Source organism: Archocentrus centrarchus, chromosome 6, assembly GCF_007364275.1.
Source record: "Archocentrus centrarchus isolate MPI-CPG fArcCen1 chromosome 6, fArcCen1, whole genome shotgun sequence".
Classification (NCBI taxonomy): Eukaryota; Metazoa; Chordata; class Actinopteri; order Cichliformes; family Cichlidae; genus Archocentrus; species Archocentrus centrarchus.
The window spans coordinates 35708516-35724819 of NC_044351.1; the positions used below are offsets into that span (position 1 = coordinate 35708516).

The window sequence follows — 16304 nt, forward strand, 5'->3', positions numbered from 1 at the left end:
AACCGGTGAAATTCTCAGCCCGGTGCAGCTGACTAGAACCGTGCTGAGAGTTAGGCTAGCATAGAGTATAAATTGTGATTTCAGTCTTGAACAGTCTTAAACTGATATTAGCAGACGGCTAGCACCCATAATGTGCTGCTTAATTGCCGTAGTAAACATACTCAGCTCAAACTGAAAAGAAATACAATAATACTCAAAAACCCGTCAATTCGCCGACTTTGAAGTAATGTGAGACGTGGCCTATTTGCCTAACATTATAAGCTAACAAACATGCTAACAACAAACGGTAACTTCCTGAGAAAAAAGTGCCAGCCGACAAACTGTCTTTGTTACTCACCTTCTGCTCTTCCATTATTGAAATGGTGTCTTCTGGCACCCCTCGCCCACGTAGAAACTCACTTAAATCAGCCATTGTCCGTCCGCAGGTTGGTTCACCAACTGCACGCCTCTGCATGTCTTTGTAATTAAGCTGATTACTTCAAAGACCCAACAGCCAGTTTCGATAGCCGGGGATCGGTCCGCCAGGGCCTCCGCCCTCGGCCACCGCCCGACACACATTGCACCCGACCCCTACGACACCTCCTGCGGGTGGTGGGCCTGCAGGAGGGCAGGCCCATGTAACCTCTTCGGGCTGCGCCCGGCCAAGCACCACGGGCTAATGCCTGGCCACCAGACGCTCTCCCTCGAGCTCCCTCCCCAGGCCTGGCTCCAGGGTGGGGCCCCGGTAACCCTATCCCGGGCAGGGTAAACTGTTCCCTTGTTTTTTCACTCATAAGGGTCTTCTGAACCGCTCTTTGTCTGGACCCTCACCCAGGACCAGTTTGCCATGGGAGACCCTGCCAGGGGGACAAGCCCCCAGACAACATAGCTCCTGGGATCACTGGGACACACAAACCCCTCCACCACGATAAGGTGGCGATTCACGGAGGAGTGAGATCGACAGCGAAGGGAACGGGAGATCGACAGGCGGATCGGGGCTGCTTCTGCAGTGATGCGGACGCTGCACCGGTCCGTCGTGGTGAAGAGGGAGCTTAGCGTAAAAGCGGAGCTCTCGATTTACCGGTCGATCTACGTTCCTACCCTCACCTATGGTCACGAGCTTTGGGTAGTGACCGAAAGAATAAGATCGCGAATACAAGCGGCAGAAATGAGTTTCCTTCGAAGGGTGGCTGGCCTCTCCCTTAGAGATAAGGTGAGGAGTGCGGCCATCCGGGAGGGGCTCAGAGTAGAGCCGCTGCTCCTCCACATCGAAAGGAGCCAGTTGAGGTGGCTCGGGCATCTGATTAGGATGCCTCCTGGCCGCCTCCTGGGTGAGGTGTTCCGGGCATGTCCCACCGGGAAGAGGCCCCGTGGTAGACCCAGGACACGCTGGAGAGATTATGTATCTCGGCTGGCCTGGGAACGCCTTGGGGTCCCTCCGGATGAGCTGGAGGAGGTGGCTGGGGAGAGGGAAGCTTGGGCTTCTCTGCTTAGGCTTCTGCCCCCGCGACCCGGCCCCGGATAAGCGGAAGAAAATGGATGGATGGATGGATGGATACTTCAAAGACCCAGAATTGTGAGAAAAAAGTCAGAATTTTGAGATTAATGTCAGAATTCTGAGAAAAAAGTCAGAATTCTGAGAAAAAAGTCAGAATTGTGAGAAAAAAGTCAGAATTGTGAGAAAAAAGTCAGAATTGTGAGATTAAAGTCAGAATTCTGACTTTAAAGTCAGAATTGTGAGAAAAAAGTCAGAATTGTGAGATTAAAGTCAGAATTCTGAGAATAAAGTCAGAATTCTGAGAAAAAAGTCAGAATTGTGAGAAAAAAGTCAGAATTGTGTGATTAAAGTCAGAATTCTGAGAAAAAAGTCAGAATTGTGAGATTAAAGTCACAATTCTGGCTGTTTTTTTGTTTTTTTTCCAATGCCCCATTTTTTTTTTATAGTGGCCCTAATCCTCTTCCGTAAAACCAGACGGCTTCTTCTGAGGAGAGAAAAAAGTGGGTTAGAGAGACCCTCTACTTTACTTGACTTTGTTGTGTTCCTGGAACCTTATAAAGAGGTTTTCCATGAGCTGTTTAGACTTTGTAAGATTTCAGTTGTTATCCCAGTCAGTACTGCATCCTGTGAGCGAAGTTTTTCTGCTCTAAAACTGATCAAAAACCACCTTAGAACAACTATGGCTGATGACAGGTTAAGTCACCTTGGCATTCTCAGTGTTGAGTCAAGGAGGGCACATACCCTCAACATGGATGACTTTGTAAAAGATTTTGCTTCTTCCCACCAAAATCGGAGAATTATGCTCTCTTGAGTGTATCCTGGCTTTGAGTTTGCGGTATGTTGTTCCCATTCAAAGCTTATTTGACCATAGCAGTGTTTCTCAAACCTTTGTAAATACCACCAGGGTAATGCTGGTCAGCTCTGGTGGTATTGTCTTGCAGTTTACTGTTTGGAGCCAGTTTTATTTATTTATTTTTGAGAATTTGTTTTTGGTCATATTCTGGGCTCTGAGTTTACATTTACATGTTCACTGTTCCATAGTGCCGTTTAACGTCTTGTTTGGTCATGGCAAATCTTTGTTAAATAAACCATTTTAATTTGAGTGTGTATGAGAAAATATTTGTTTCCTTTCGTTCATCATTTGTATATGGACCCCTCTGATAAAGCCTTGCTCACCCTTTGGCCACCCCTTGAAAAAAGTCTAGCTCTGCCACTGAACTGATGACCCAATGACAGCCATCAGATACCGCTTTTTGCCGCGTGGGCGGCGCGGAGCGGCGAGGAGACGGACTGAGGCATAGGCGACATATGCGGCTACCACCACCAGGGGGCCCCCAAGCTCACATTTGTAATGAAACTTTATGCTAGTGCACTGGTAACATTTGTCTATGCATTTGTCTATGCATTTATGTGTGCACTGGTAACAATTATCTATACATTTGTAACAATTATCTATGCACTGGTAATATTTGTGTATGCACTGGTAACATTTATCTGTGCACTGGTAACATTTGTCTATGCATTGGTAACATTTATGTGTGCACTGGTAACAATTATCTATACATTTGTAACAATTATCTATGCACTGGTAATATTTGTGTATGCACTGGTAACATTTATCTGTGCACTGGTAACATTTCGTCCCCTCAGAATCATAAGGTTCTTTCTACATTCTGACCAGTTTTGAGATATTGAGCTTTAAAGTTTTTGCACTCTGTATAGCAAAAATTACACATGGAATAAGTCTTGTTCACACATGATTATGAAACACACCCTATATGTATTCTAAATCAGTAATATCAAAATCCTATTAAATGTGCAAATGTTTTTTGTTTGTTTGTTTTTGTATTTTTGAACAAGTATAATGCAGATAGAACCTTCTAATTCTAAAAACTCATTTTTTGTTTGGAATTATAAGGTTCTATCTGCAAAATGTGATAACTACTACTTTTTTCAAGGAATGAAAAATAGTTAACTTATAGTAAGTTTTAAACCATAAAATTATAGATATAATAGAATGTCCACAAGTATGGTTAAATCAAATTTAATGAATTCTGTGACATTTTTTAAGTTTCTTCTTTCATGGCAAACTGTTTTTATGGACACATTTCCCTCCCCTTTACTAGAAGAAGATGATGCTTGACAAAGTTTTATCTTTGAATGTTTCAGTGCTACAACATCTCCATCCATCCATTCTCTTCCGCTTATTCTGTTCAGGGCCGGGGGGGGGGGGGGGGGGGGGGGGGGGTCTGGAGCCTATCACAGCTGACATAGGGTGAGAAGCACAGTACACCCTGTATAGGTCGCCAGCCTGTTGCAGGGCTAACACAGACAACCATTCACACCTATGGGCAATTTAGAGTGAACCAATTAACCTAACCCCAGTAACTGCATGTCTTTGGACTGTGGGAGGAAACCCACACAGACATGGGGAAAACATGCAAACTCCACACAGAGAGACCTGGGCCAAGGTGGAATCGAACCCAGACCTTGATGTCAATCTAGCGGTGAGGCAGTAGTGTTAACCACCATGCCGCCTTGCTGCATAACATCTATTACACAATTTTAAAATTGTACAATTAAAAAAAAAAAAACAAAAAAAAAAACAAACTTTTCATTAAACTCATGTTGGCAGACTGAGCCCTCTTTTTTCCCATCCTTTATTTTTCCAAAGTTTTCTTAAGATAACTCATATAATTATATGAAAACCAACGAGTAAAAATACAATTTATAATAAATAAATAGAACAAAATAAACATTTGATATAAATTTAGGACGTGTATACTTTGACATATAAATAAACTCAAATTTCAATAAAATTTGTACAGAGAGTCAAACAAATTCTGGATAATTTATCACAATGTTTTTTTTTCCCCATTTACCCTAGATCTCTAGCATCTCCTCTGCTCCTTTGCTTGACATTGGGCACCAACATTACAAAAAAGAAGCAGCCTGATTGGCTCTCTTGTGAACATTTCAAGGGCCTATTGGTTCACAGATAGAACCTTATAGTACCAAGTTAAAGCTTGATTTTGCAGATAGAACCTTATTATTTTGTGAATAAAATGCCCAAAAATATATATATTTGAAAAAAAATCTCTTACATATTGTTGATAAGTGGTCAGAGAATAAGTATATGACAACAACTCAGTTTCGTCAAAATTGTCAGAACCTTATAATTCTAAGGGGACAATTTATCTGTCCATTGGTAACTATGCACTGGTAACAGTTATCTGTGCTCAAGCCAGTTTACCCACGTCCTACAATTATAAAACATATACATATGTAAATTATACATGCAATCATATAAGTGTACACAACACTATTTTTCCAAGAAACATTTGAAAAATAAGAAAGTAAAAGATCAAATAGCATTTTTTAATGCTTTTCTCAGAGTATTTATGGAGCTGTCAGGTTTCCGATATGTGTCCCCCCCAATAGGAAACTCATTCCTACGCCCCTGAGCGTCCCTACTTCACGGATTTTCACTTATCGCGGGTGGTCTTGGAACGTAACACCTGCGATAAGTGAGGGATTTCTGTACTTTTTAAAGATTTGATGAATTTTCACTCTGTATACTCCAACATCTGTAAAATTCATAGTAATACATCAGTGCAGATTTTTATTGGGCCAGAAGGTGTCACTGAACACCAGACACAAACCATACTTGTTCAACTCCACATTCTTATGAACTTCAAGCTGATGCAGCGGTCCAGCACTGCAGACTGAGTTTAAAGATGGGTTTTTGGCCTTTTATGCCTTTATTAGACAGTGTACAGTAAAGAGAGACAGAAAGAAAGAAAGAGAGACTGCTGTGCAGAAGAATAAAGAAAGTGCCTGCTGGGACACCAATGAAACATTTTAGACATTAGAACTCAGTATTTTTATTTACTGATTTTGAGAAACTATATCAGATTAAGCAGAAGGTGTTCTGGCCTTGGATAGACTGTATGAAAACAGAGTATGCCCCATGAGTCAGTAGCTTTTCAACTCATCTTCAGCAGCAATCAGCTGCAGTGATGTTGGCTTCATCAGTCTCATCATGGAGAAGTTTGGTCCACTCTCCTGCACAGCGTAGCTTCAGCTCGGTGAGGTTTGACAGCTGTTCTGAGGTGTTGGTGGTGATGTGCTGAGTTTGTTTCCTCTGAATCTGCTGCTGTGTGTTATGATCAGGAGGGCAGGAAACATTAGAAGCTCATTCTGTTAGTTTTAACAGGTGCCAAATAAACGAGATGATGGGATGTTTCAACACACAGAAGGATAACTGAATAGGATACAGACCTACGAGGTCAGGGAGTCGTGGTGCAGAGGAAAAGGACAAAAGCCTTGCAGTGACCAAACTAAGAGACATGAACAGGAGCTGATGGGAAATGAGTGTACCCCCCCCATCATGTCCATGTGTGCAAAATGACCACAAAGAGAGGATAATATGGACATGAATGCTGAATGGTTTCCTGTCTAATGCCCCCCCCCCCATTTGTGCAGTCAGGGCTTTCTGTTTTATTTTGAAGCTTAGATCCTCTTTCACTGTTTGTACTTCCTGTCTTCATTTTTCCACCCATGTTAAGAGTCTGACTGAGTTCACCTGGTCCTTATTCTGCTGCTCTGTATTTACTCTGGCGACTCCTTCACTCTTCTCCATGTTGCTGCAGTTCTGCCTTCTTTTCTCTCCCTTTTGATCAGTCCGAGTAAGGTGTTTTTTTTCCCGCCGTCATTCTCGGTGCTTCGTATAATCTTTTAGTTATTAAAGTGTTTGTTTTTTTGCTTCCTGTGAGCCCAGCCTAGTTTTTTGTCTGTCCTGGTTTTTCTCTTCAACATTTTAACAACATGCAGGTGAAAAACCACCGCAAAGCAACTGTAAAGACACAATATGACAACAAAGATACATGACACCTACTGTACTAGCAACTGTAAAGATACACAAAATAACCAAACAGTGAAAACAGTATGAACAGGGGGTGCTTTAGCTCACCAGTTATGAAGGCCCTCCATAAGGCCTCTGCAGAGGCCTCCCGGGTTCTGGCGAGCTTCAGGGCGTTTCCTGCCTGCTTCCTGTCTTTTTTGTCCTGTAGGTGAGGAATAAAGGCTACATAAATCTTTAGAACAAAAAAAATTAACACAGACATGGATTTAGCCAGTTTTAGCCTAAAAAACATTTTTCAGTGGAGGCCATGATTGAAATGTCCTTTTAGTTTAATCTGGGAAACTCGTGAGATGGAAAAAGATTGTAAAGGAACTGAAATCAGCACAAAATGGAGAAAACTATCAGAGACAGGAAGAGGCATCAGTCAGTGGACCTCGTGTCTAATAATGTGTTTCTGATAAAATGGCTACTGGACTTTGGACACAATGCTAATTGTGTAACTCACATTGGTTGTAACAGTGGGGCAACTGGCTGACATCCCTCTTAATAATCATCACAGGCTGTCTGCTGTGCTGAGATAGATTTAATAAAAAGTCTCCTGCAAAGTTTCCAGTGGAATGTCGGAGCGTGAATCCTGCTCGCTGTGGCCTGCACTCCTCTCATGCTTTCATGTTAGTTTAGCTGAATTTGCTAATGAATCACCGTCTGCTCAGAGAGAAACAGAGAAAAGAGCAACTTCTGAGTTTATGCACTGAAAGCGGCGAGGTCGTAATGTAAGCAGGAGCCAGCTGTGTGCACTTGTAAAGTTGTTATAATCCTCCTCTGACCTATAAACAGGAAAATACATAATATAAAGCATCATGCTCACATCTACAAATAATACACTGTCTATGTTGTCCTTGTAAGGCAATCTAGGCCCGAGTATGTGGCTGCTCCAAGTACAGTTCCAGCACTTCCATCCTGAAAGGATCGGCATCACCTGTAGTCTCTGTGAAAGCACAGAGCTGAGTGCTCAGTGATGACAATAATTTGGTGACCAAACTGCTTCTGTTGCTTTTAGCTGTGAAGTGAACCATTTCACTTCTCTTATTTTTGAGCTATTACGATCTCTGCTAAACAATCACTTTTAGCTTGTTTTTTATGTAATGTTTAGCTGAACTTTAAACTGTTAACATCGTACTCAAACCAACTTTAACATCAACATCTATTATGTACTAAAAAACACTTTATAGTTGAACTTTTTATGTAACTTTTAGCCACCTGTTTGAGTATTCTGTCTCTCCCTCTAACTGAAACTGTTTTAAATAATTTCTTTGGGCTACTTTTGTTCATTGATTGGATTGATTGGCGCTTTGTATTGTAGGTAAAGACCCTACAATAATTACAGCGAAAACCCAATAGTCAAAACGACCCCCTATGAGCAGCACTTGGTGACAGTGGGAAGGAAAAACTCCCTTTAACAGGAAGAAACCTCCAGCAGAACCAGGCTCAGGGCGGGGGGGTCATCTGCTGAGGGGGGAGAGAGACAGAGATTAATAATAACTAATGATTAAATGCAGAGTGGAGTATAAACAAAGTAAATGTGAATGAAAAGAAACATTCAGTGCATCATGGGAACCCCCCAGCAGCCTAGGCCTATAGCAGCATAACTAAGCTTTTAGGACAGCCTGATAATAATGATTTACAATAATCCAGCCTAGAAGTAATAAATGCATGAATTACCTTTTCAGCATCACTCTGAGAAAGGATGTTTCTAATTTTAGAAATATTGCAAAAAAGCGGTCCTACATATGTGTTTAATATGTGCATTGAAGGACATATCCTGGTGAAAAATGACTCCAATATTTCTCACAGTGTTACTGGAGGCCAAAGTAATGCCATCCAGAGTAAGCATCTGGTTAGACACCATGTTTCTAAGATTTGTGGGGCCGAGAACAAGAATTTCAGTTTTATCTGAATTTAGAAGCAGGAAATTAGAGGTCATCCAGGCCTTAATGTCTTTAAGACATTCCTGCAGTTTAACTAATTGATGTGTGTCATCTGGCTTCATTGATAGGTAAAGCTGAGTATCATCTGCATAACAATGAAAATTGATGCAGTGCTTTCTAATAACACTGCCTAAGAGAAGCATGTATAATGTAAATAAAATTGGTCCTAGCACAGAACCCTGTGGAACTCCATAATTAACCTTACTGTCTGAAGAAGACTCCCCATTTACATGAACAAATTGGAGTCTATGAGATAAATATGATTCAAACCACTGCAGTGCAGTACCTTTAATACCTATAGCAAGCTCTAATCTCTGTAATAAAATGTTATGGTCAACAGTATCAAAGCTGCACTGAGGTCCAACAGGACAAGAACAGAGATGAGTCCACACTAAAATCTTCATGTTTAGTGTTAGACTTTGGTTACTTTCTGTTTTACTTTGAAGGGTTGCTTTCTCATGGGTCTAGTGTTAGAGTAAAATATTCCAAAACTGACCTCTTACCTCCTTTTCCTAATCTACGAGGTCTACGAGGAAGGAAATGTTTGAAGGAGATAAGGACTTAGGAAAAGAGGGGCGTGGTCACTGGGCTCTTTAACGAAGTGATGGCGGGTGTCTGCCTTTTTGAAATGGTAATGTCCAGAACATTTGCATCTGACGTCACCCCCCCATGTGTTCTCACTGTGTTGTTTCAGTCACAAAGAGACCGCTTTAAAAATATAGTTACAAAGGTTCGAATCTGAAAGAAAAAGGAACATAAATTAGATTAGATTAGATAAAACTTCATTAATCCCTGTATATAGTGTTTTGATGTATACTGTATTGTATTGATATATTTTTTTATGTATATAGTGTTTTCTATTTTATATTATTTCATCCTTCTTCTCTGTACTTGAACTGTTGTAATGTGCAAATGTCCCCATCGTGGATCATTAAAGTTCATCTTATCTTATTTTAGGAAGAATCCATCAGGGAAATTAAAGTTCCAGTAGCAGCTTTTACAGATAGCACACAAGCACAGCAGAAATCACAATAAACAAACATATGAATAAATAAATAATAAAACAGACAAGCATTTCTTTATGTTGTGTTGTGGTCAGTGTCAGACTGCCCCCCATCCCCTCCTAAAGGCTGAAAACACAGTGACAGTAACTCTTTATACGAAGCAGAATCTCGGTTCAGAGTTCACCTGAGGCAGGTTATTCCACGCCATGACGTCACATGTTACGCTAATTTGTCACGTGACAGGCTGATCTTATTCATTTTCATAAAGAATTTCCAGTGTATCTAAAGAAGGTAATAAAAGGAGCTCTTGGCTAACATGTCATTAATTATAATCCTTGTCTCAGACTCTAATAATGACCATCATATATGAAATTAACTTTATGTTTTATTTGTTATGAGGAAGTGAGTCCATAAAGTTATCAGGAGAGTTGCGGAGGGCTGTTTTCCCATAGACTTCCATAGCAGTCTCCCCCTGCTGGTCATTCAGAAGAATGAATTTTTTCAGACCGAGAAGCTGCTTCCATCTTTTACTCAGTGATTTATCCATGTCTCCATACTGCAGCTATGAGCCCTTCATCCAGGCCTGTAGTTGGAGCGTTTTCCCACTGATGATTAAACAGAACTGATTCAATTAAGCTGCAAATGTTGAACTACGACAAACTTTTGTGGTACTCATATAATCATTTTAATAACACTACCAATAGAGCAGCTGTGAGCCTGCAGCAGTTTTATCCCTGATCAGTATTATTATATTGTCAGCCATCCATGATTTCTGCGCTCAGATATTCTTTGAAATGAAGTTTTGCGGTGTTTGCTGCGGAAATATTCCCTCTGCGTCATTTGTGTTGGACTGGAAGCAAAACGAGAGACTGACACGAGTGAAAAGAAATGGTTTCAGTTATTTTCCCTTTTATACACTTTGTTTTCATTCGCGTGAACTCGCAGCAACTCCCAGAAAGGACTCGGCAATGTTTGCTTGTTCTCTCTGTGTGAGCAACTCTCAGCGTCAGGGGTGGACGTGATATTTCAAACAGCACATCAGTGCGTTTATGTATTGGGTGCCCGGAAATTTTTCCAAATAAACACAGCTTGATTCGACCTGGGTGGGCAGACTTATCAAGCGACTAATTCTATAAACAGATGAGGGAATAACCCGGCACCTCATTGGTTGTTGGGCAGAGGAGGGAGACATGAGGGAGTTTCAGCGCAATGAAATTTTAATTAATGTGGGTGGGCTAAGAACAGCACCGACTGTTTATGATGGACAATTTATTTCCCAGTGCAAAGTCAACATAACACAGCAAACGTACAACAATTATTAACATTTTTCTGGGGCCCTCATGAGGCCGGAGAGTCAGTCAGTGGAGGAGAGGAGCTCCGGGAGCAGGCTCAACTTTCCCCGGGACACACTGCAGCTTTCCTGGCGTCATGACTCTCTACCACGGCCGTCTTCCGTCGCTCGGAGTGACATCCTCGGCTTTGAGCCTCTCCGCTTCCCCGTTGATCTACTTGTACGGAGGGGACAGCGGCGGCGTCGTGCCCACCGCCCTGAGCTTCGTGCCGACCCGCCATGAACCCCCGCAGAAGCCGCCCTACAGCTACATTGCGCTCATCGCCATGGCCATCAAGAGCGCGCCAGAGCAGCGCGCCACGCTCAGCGGCATCTACCAGTTTATCATGGACCGATTCCCTTTCTATCACGACAACAAGCAGGGCTGGCAGAACTCGATCCGCCACAACCTGTCCCTGAACGACTGCTTCATCAAGGTGCCCCGAGAGAAGGGCCGGCCGGGCAAAGGCAGCTACTGGACGCTGGACACCAAGTGTCTGGATATGTTTGAAAATGGCAACTACCGCCGGAGGAAGAGGAAGGCCAAGTGCCAGCAGGAGGCTCTGGACTCTAAAGCCACTGGACACAAGCGCACCAAGGGCCCGGGACAACCCAGGGACCCTCAAACCTCTCCGAAACATCAGACTGGCTCCAGGATAACAGAAGTACCCCCCAGGGATGAGGAGGAGAGGGGATCACACGCAGACAGAAAACCTGTTCTTGCCGAGTTTAACCACGCGGAACAGCCGCAAACCCCCTCCATACAGAGACTTAAAGTGTCTCCTACTCAGTACACCAGTGACTCCGCCGTGAGGGAGCTTAACGCCCCACAGTCGGAGCAATGCTCCGCTCCAAAGCACGCTCCGCTGTGGATGGACGATGTGCAGCTCCCAGTCGCGGCTCTTGACCCGAAATCAGAGGAGAGAAAGTCTGCATTCAGCCAAAGAGAAAGAGGTCCACTCTGCACAGTCAGCTGTGCAGGAAACACAAACCTGACCGCACCTGCGCCAGACAGGCCGAAAGGAAATGCACTGAACAGGGAGAAATCCAAAGGTTTTAGCATAGACAGCATTTTGGCCAAGAGTGAGGAAGAAATACGAGGCGGCATCCTCGGTGTGCCAGCGGAGACGTGCGCACAGGGTCAAAGTCCAGCGTTCAGTGCGTCCGTGGTCCTTGGTGCGCGTCAGCATCAGTTATACCAGATGGGATTTCCATTTTGTTCTTACCTGTCACTCGCCTGCCCCGACAAAGTGCTGCATTTTAAATGACTATCAGGTTTTTGCGTATTTTACGCGCTAGTGCGTAAAAGTGTAAAGTCTGTAGGTCGCTTTACCTGCTGAGTTACTGCGCTAGCTCAGTGTTTGAGAAGAAACAGCATCGACTTTAAAGTTCAGACAATGACAAAGAAGGAAGACCTTTAACTCCATCTTTACGCATGCGTCCTTTGCAGGTTTGTGGTTATAATTCGTTTTTTTTCCCTTCTTTTTTCCCCAAAGTTGTTGCTCCTCAGAATCTGTGGCTGCGGAAAGCATAATGTTCAGCATAATAAACGGGTGAAAAGGCAATGTAAATATTCATATATGCAAAACTTTTATTCATGATGGTGGAAGCCCTTAAGCAAACACGGTGCGCAATTTAAAAATAATTTTTATTGTCATGTCTGGGCCTGAAGATGCCATGCAATATGAAGTTTAGTACTCAGTAGTGATATAACCAAAACCTATGATATTTTCCACTCTGCTCTGGATTTGAACATTTATTTTACTGTAAAATAAAATCCAGTCAATAACGTGGACATGATTTATTTGAAACTGTGGTACGAAACAATAAATAGAAACTGCTGAAAAACCGCACCTTTGTTCTTTTTTAAGAAAATGTGATAACGTGTATATTTTATACTTTAACTGAAGATCATCACTTTCATCTATGTTTAGTTACAAATGAAACAGAAATCAGGATTGTCCCCAAGTGAAATATGACCATGTGATGATTAACAAGGCCTCTAGTTTAAAGAGCTATTCAGAGTCTTTGATGTACAGATAGATAGATAGATAGATAGATAGATAGATAGATAGATAGATAGATAGATAGATAGATAGATAGATAGATAGATAGATAGATAGATAGATAGATAGATAGATAGATAGATAGATAGATAGATAGATAGATAGATAGTCACTTTGTTTAATGTTGCTGCACACCTGGAAAATTTTACCAAGTTCAAAAACATGTACAGGTTGAAAACAGAGAGATAATATAAAGAAATAAAGTCCTGCAGAGGTGTGATTTTTAAATATGACTTTATATCAGTTTCAAATTTTTGCAGCTGATCCCATTCTAACAGAAAATTCTTTAATTCTATTTTTCCAACTTCAGTGTGAATTAGCAGTGAAGCTAATGTGGGAATGTGCTGTGTTTTATTTCAGTGTAATAAGAGCGCAGAGGCAGCCGGGTGCTGCTGCAGCCCAGCTTTCATTGCATGTAGTGAGAACAATAATGAAGCGCAGTGTGATGTGATCACAGGAGTCAGGAGGCTTCCAGGTGGAGTGGAAACATTCCTGTGAACAAAAATCCAGGATTCCCTTCAGTCTGAAGCCTTTTGACCTTTTGAACTTTTGAACCAGAGCTTTTTATGCCCACTGGGCTGAATGGTGAATAAAGAACAGCCAGTGCTTAATTTGATATGAATTTAAAACAAGCTTAAGGTCGTTTGCACAGTCTTTATACATATTAAATGTGTGGATACATGTGTGTGAATATATGAGTTAAAAATACTTGAATACTTGGTTAAACCGACACAATCAATCTGAGGCTGGATTAATGGATTTCCAGAGCCTCAAAAGTTTATTTGTCATTTGTGTCTCCCCAGTGATGATGATAAGTTAAATATATAGAACTCAAGTGCTTTATTTTCTGCTGAGCTCATTTGTTTCAGTTTGTATTTCAAAGTGTGTGTTAATCAACACCCAGAAAACCGGGAACAATCGTTCTCTTTCAGGCAGTGAAACTGGGAACTGTTTTTTCCATGTTTCCTAACACAGCAAACGAAGGAGCAGGCGTGAACCTCGCCACAGCCAGGACTGCAAAAAGCAATGAAATGATTTTATTGTTGCAGCTCGGACCTTCACCTGTGAGCACTCATCAGCATTTCAGGTCCACAGCAAACAATTAAAAACCTGATTTTCCAGAATATGAAGCTTTATGTAAATAATTAAACAAATAATCAAATGGACATAATCATCTGGCTGGTATTTAGACAGCTTCATAATGCCTGCACTGCCAAATTAAGAAAAGCTAAGGCTGATCATTTCCTAGCTCAAACAACAAATAATCTTAACAACCCATCTAAATTTTGGAAAACAATTAATAATCTTTCTGAATATAGCCGTAGCCTAGAGCTTCCTCCACGTGTTGTTAATGATTCCCAAACAATCACAGAAAAGGTTGAAAAACTAGATTGTTTTAATAAAAATTCTGGGACATTGTTTGACTTACAACAGCTCAGAGTTCATCTACTCTCAGCTCCGACTGTCCTGCTCTAACAAATGATCAGTTTAGTTTTTCCCCGTCTGTGCACTGAGGTACAAAAAGCCCTGCGGCTCTTGGATGTTTCAAAATCAGCTCGCCAAGACAAATTAGAGCCCTACTTCTTAAAGCTATCTGAGGACTTTATTGCCCTTCCTCTTACTTATATTTTTAATCTCTCAATTGTCACAAATTATATTCCACAGGTTTGGAAATCTACCTGTTTTTCCACTCCACAAGGGTGGTGACCCTACTGTTTTAAATAATTACAGGCCAATCTCCAAATTGCCAGTTTTAGCTAAGATTTTAGAATCCTTTATTAGTGACCAAATTAAGGATTTTATAAATCTTAATAATGTTTTATCTGAATTTCAAACAGGTTTTAGAAAAATGCACAGTACAACAACAGCTGCTCTTAAAGTTCTTAATGATTTTATCAATGCAATTGACAATAAACGGCACCGTGCTGCTCTTTTTATAGACCTTTCCAAAGCATTTGATACTGTTGATTGTGCTCTCTTGCAATAGAGACTTGTGGAAGTGGGTTTGTCAGAGCAGACACTAAATTGGTTAAAAACTATCTCACCAACAGGACTCAGTGTGTGCATGTTGAGGGTCTAACTTCAACTTCAGTTACTTTAACTAATGGAATGCCACAAGGGTCAGTCCTGGGACCACTCCTTTTTACTCTCTATATTGACAACTTTACACAGAATGTAGAAAATGTGGATTTTCACCTTTATGCTGATGACTGTGTCATATACAGCTCAGCATCTACTCAAGTACAAACACTGTCCCAATTACAGCTGGCTTTTGACACTGTACAACAAAATCTTTACAATTTAAATCTTGTTTTAAATGTGGACAAAACAAAAGTCATGGTTTTTTCTAACTCCAATTCCAAATCTAAATCAGTGAGCCTGCCCCGGATATCTACATCTCAGGGTACCCAAAACGAATGTGTATCAGAGTACAGATACATCTCTTTCTTTTACTCCTCATATTCAACAGTTAATCAAATGACTAAAACTGAAGCTAGGTTTTTATTTTTGAATGAAATCATGCCTTTCACTTGAGGCAAAAAAAAAAAAAAAGGTCGCTGCAACATTTCTTTCTGTGCTTGATGTGCTTGTGCTTGGATGCTCTGTACATGCATGCTTCATCTCAGAGTCTACGTGCTCTGGACACTGTGTATCATGGAGCATTAAGACTTATCTCAAATTCCAAGGCTCTTACTCATCCCTGTTTGCTGTATGACCGTTTCGGATGTTCCTTTCTTCAGGTTCACAGATTCAAACATTGGTGCGTTCTTATATATAACTGTGTACTAGGTCTGCTTCCCTCCTATCTTCAGACCCACTTGCAACAGAAGCGTTCAGGTCCTTACACTCTGAGCTCTCAGGATTGTTTGTTGTTGTCTGTTCCTAAGGCCAGGACTGCGACAGGCAAAAAAGCGTTCCAATTCATCGCTCCTTCTACATGGAATGAAATTCAAAAAGACCTCAAACTTAAGGACCTGGTCTCAATACGTGAGTTTAAGGCACTTTTAAATAGCCTACAATGAGCTGTAGATGTTTTGTTTGATTTTTAATGACATGCTTTTTTACTTAATCATCCTGTTGACTTATATGGCTGCTTTCTCTTTCTGTTTAAAAAAAAATTACAGCTGTCTTACTCAGCACACTCTTGAAAAGAGTAAAAATAAATAAATAAAATTTCTTTTCTCCAATTTAAGTTTCACATTCTTCATCCTGGTACTTTATTCCAATTAATACTGTTAAATTAAGAGTTAAATAAACAGCAGAAAAGTTAAATGAATAAAAATAAACTCACCATAAAGCCTGAGTATTGATCATGCAGGTATCATAAATGCAGCACTCACATAACTAACAGCTAAACACAATCCATACATCATGTTAATTATATAACACACAGTCTCATACTTATTTCATTTCACATTTATACAAAATAAATGGGAAATTTAAAATCTGCTCCAAAATAAGGCATCAAATCTGGGAGCACACCCCAAGCATCCAGGAGGATCCGGGCTGGGATATTTTGTCAAGAAGATGATTTCTCCCGGTTTTTCTTCTTCCAGTTCAAGAAATGTTGTCGA

General features: G+C 41.1%; 1 protein-coding gene across 1 annotated transcript; it reads left to right on the forward strand.

Moving 5' to 3' along the window:
• The first annotated feature begins 10625 nt into the window (after nt 1-10625).
• Nucleotides 10626-12491, forward strand: foxl1 (forkhead box L1). Its single transcript, XM_030731954.1, has one exon. It carries the CDS (start codon nt 10762-10764, stop codon nt 11929-11931), a length of 1170 nt encoding a protein of 389 aa, XP_030587814.1. The 5' UTR covers nt 10626-10761; the 3' UTR covers nt 11932-12491.
• Nucleotides 12492-16304: the final 3813 nt, after the last annotated feature.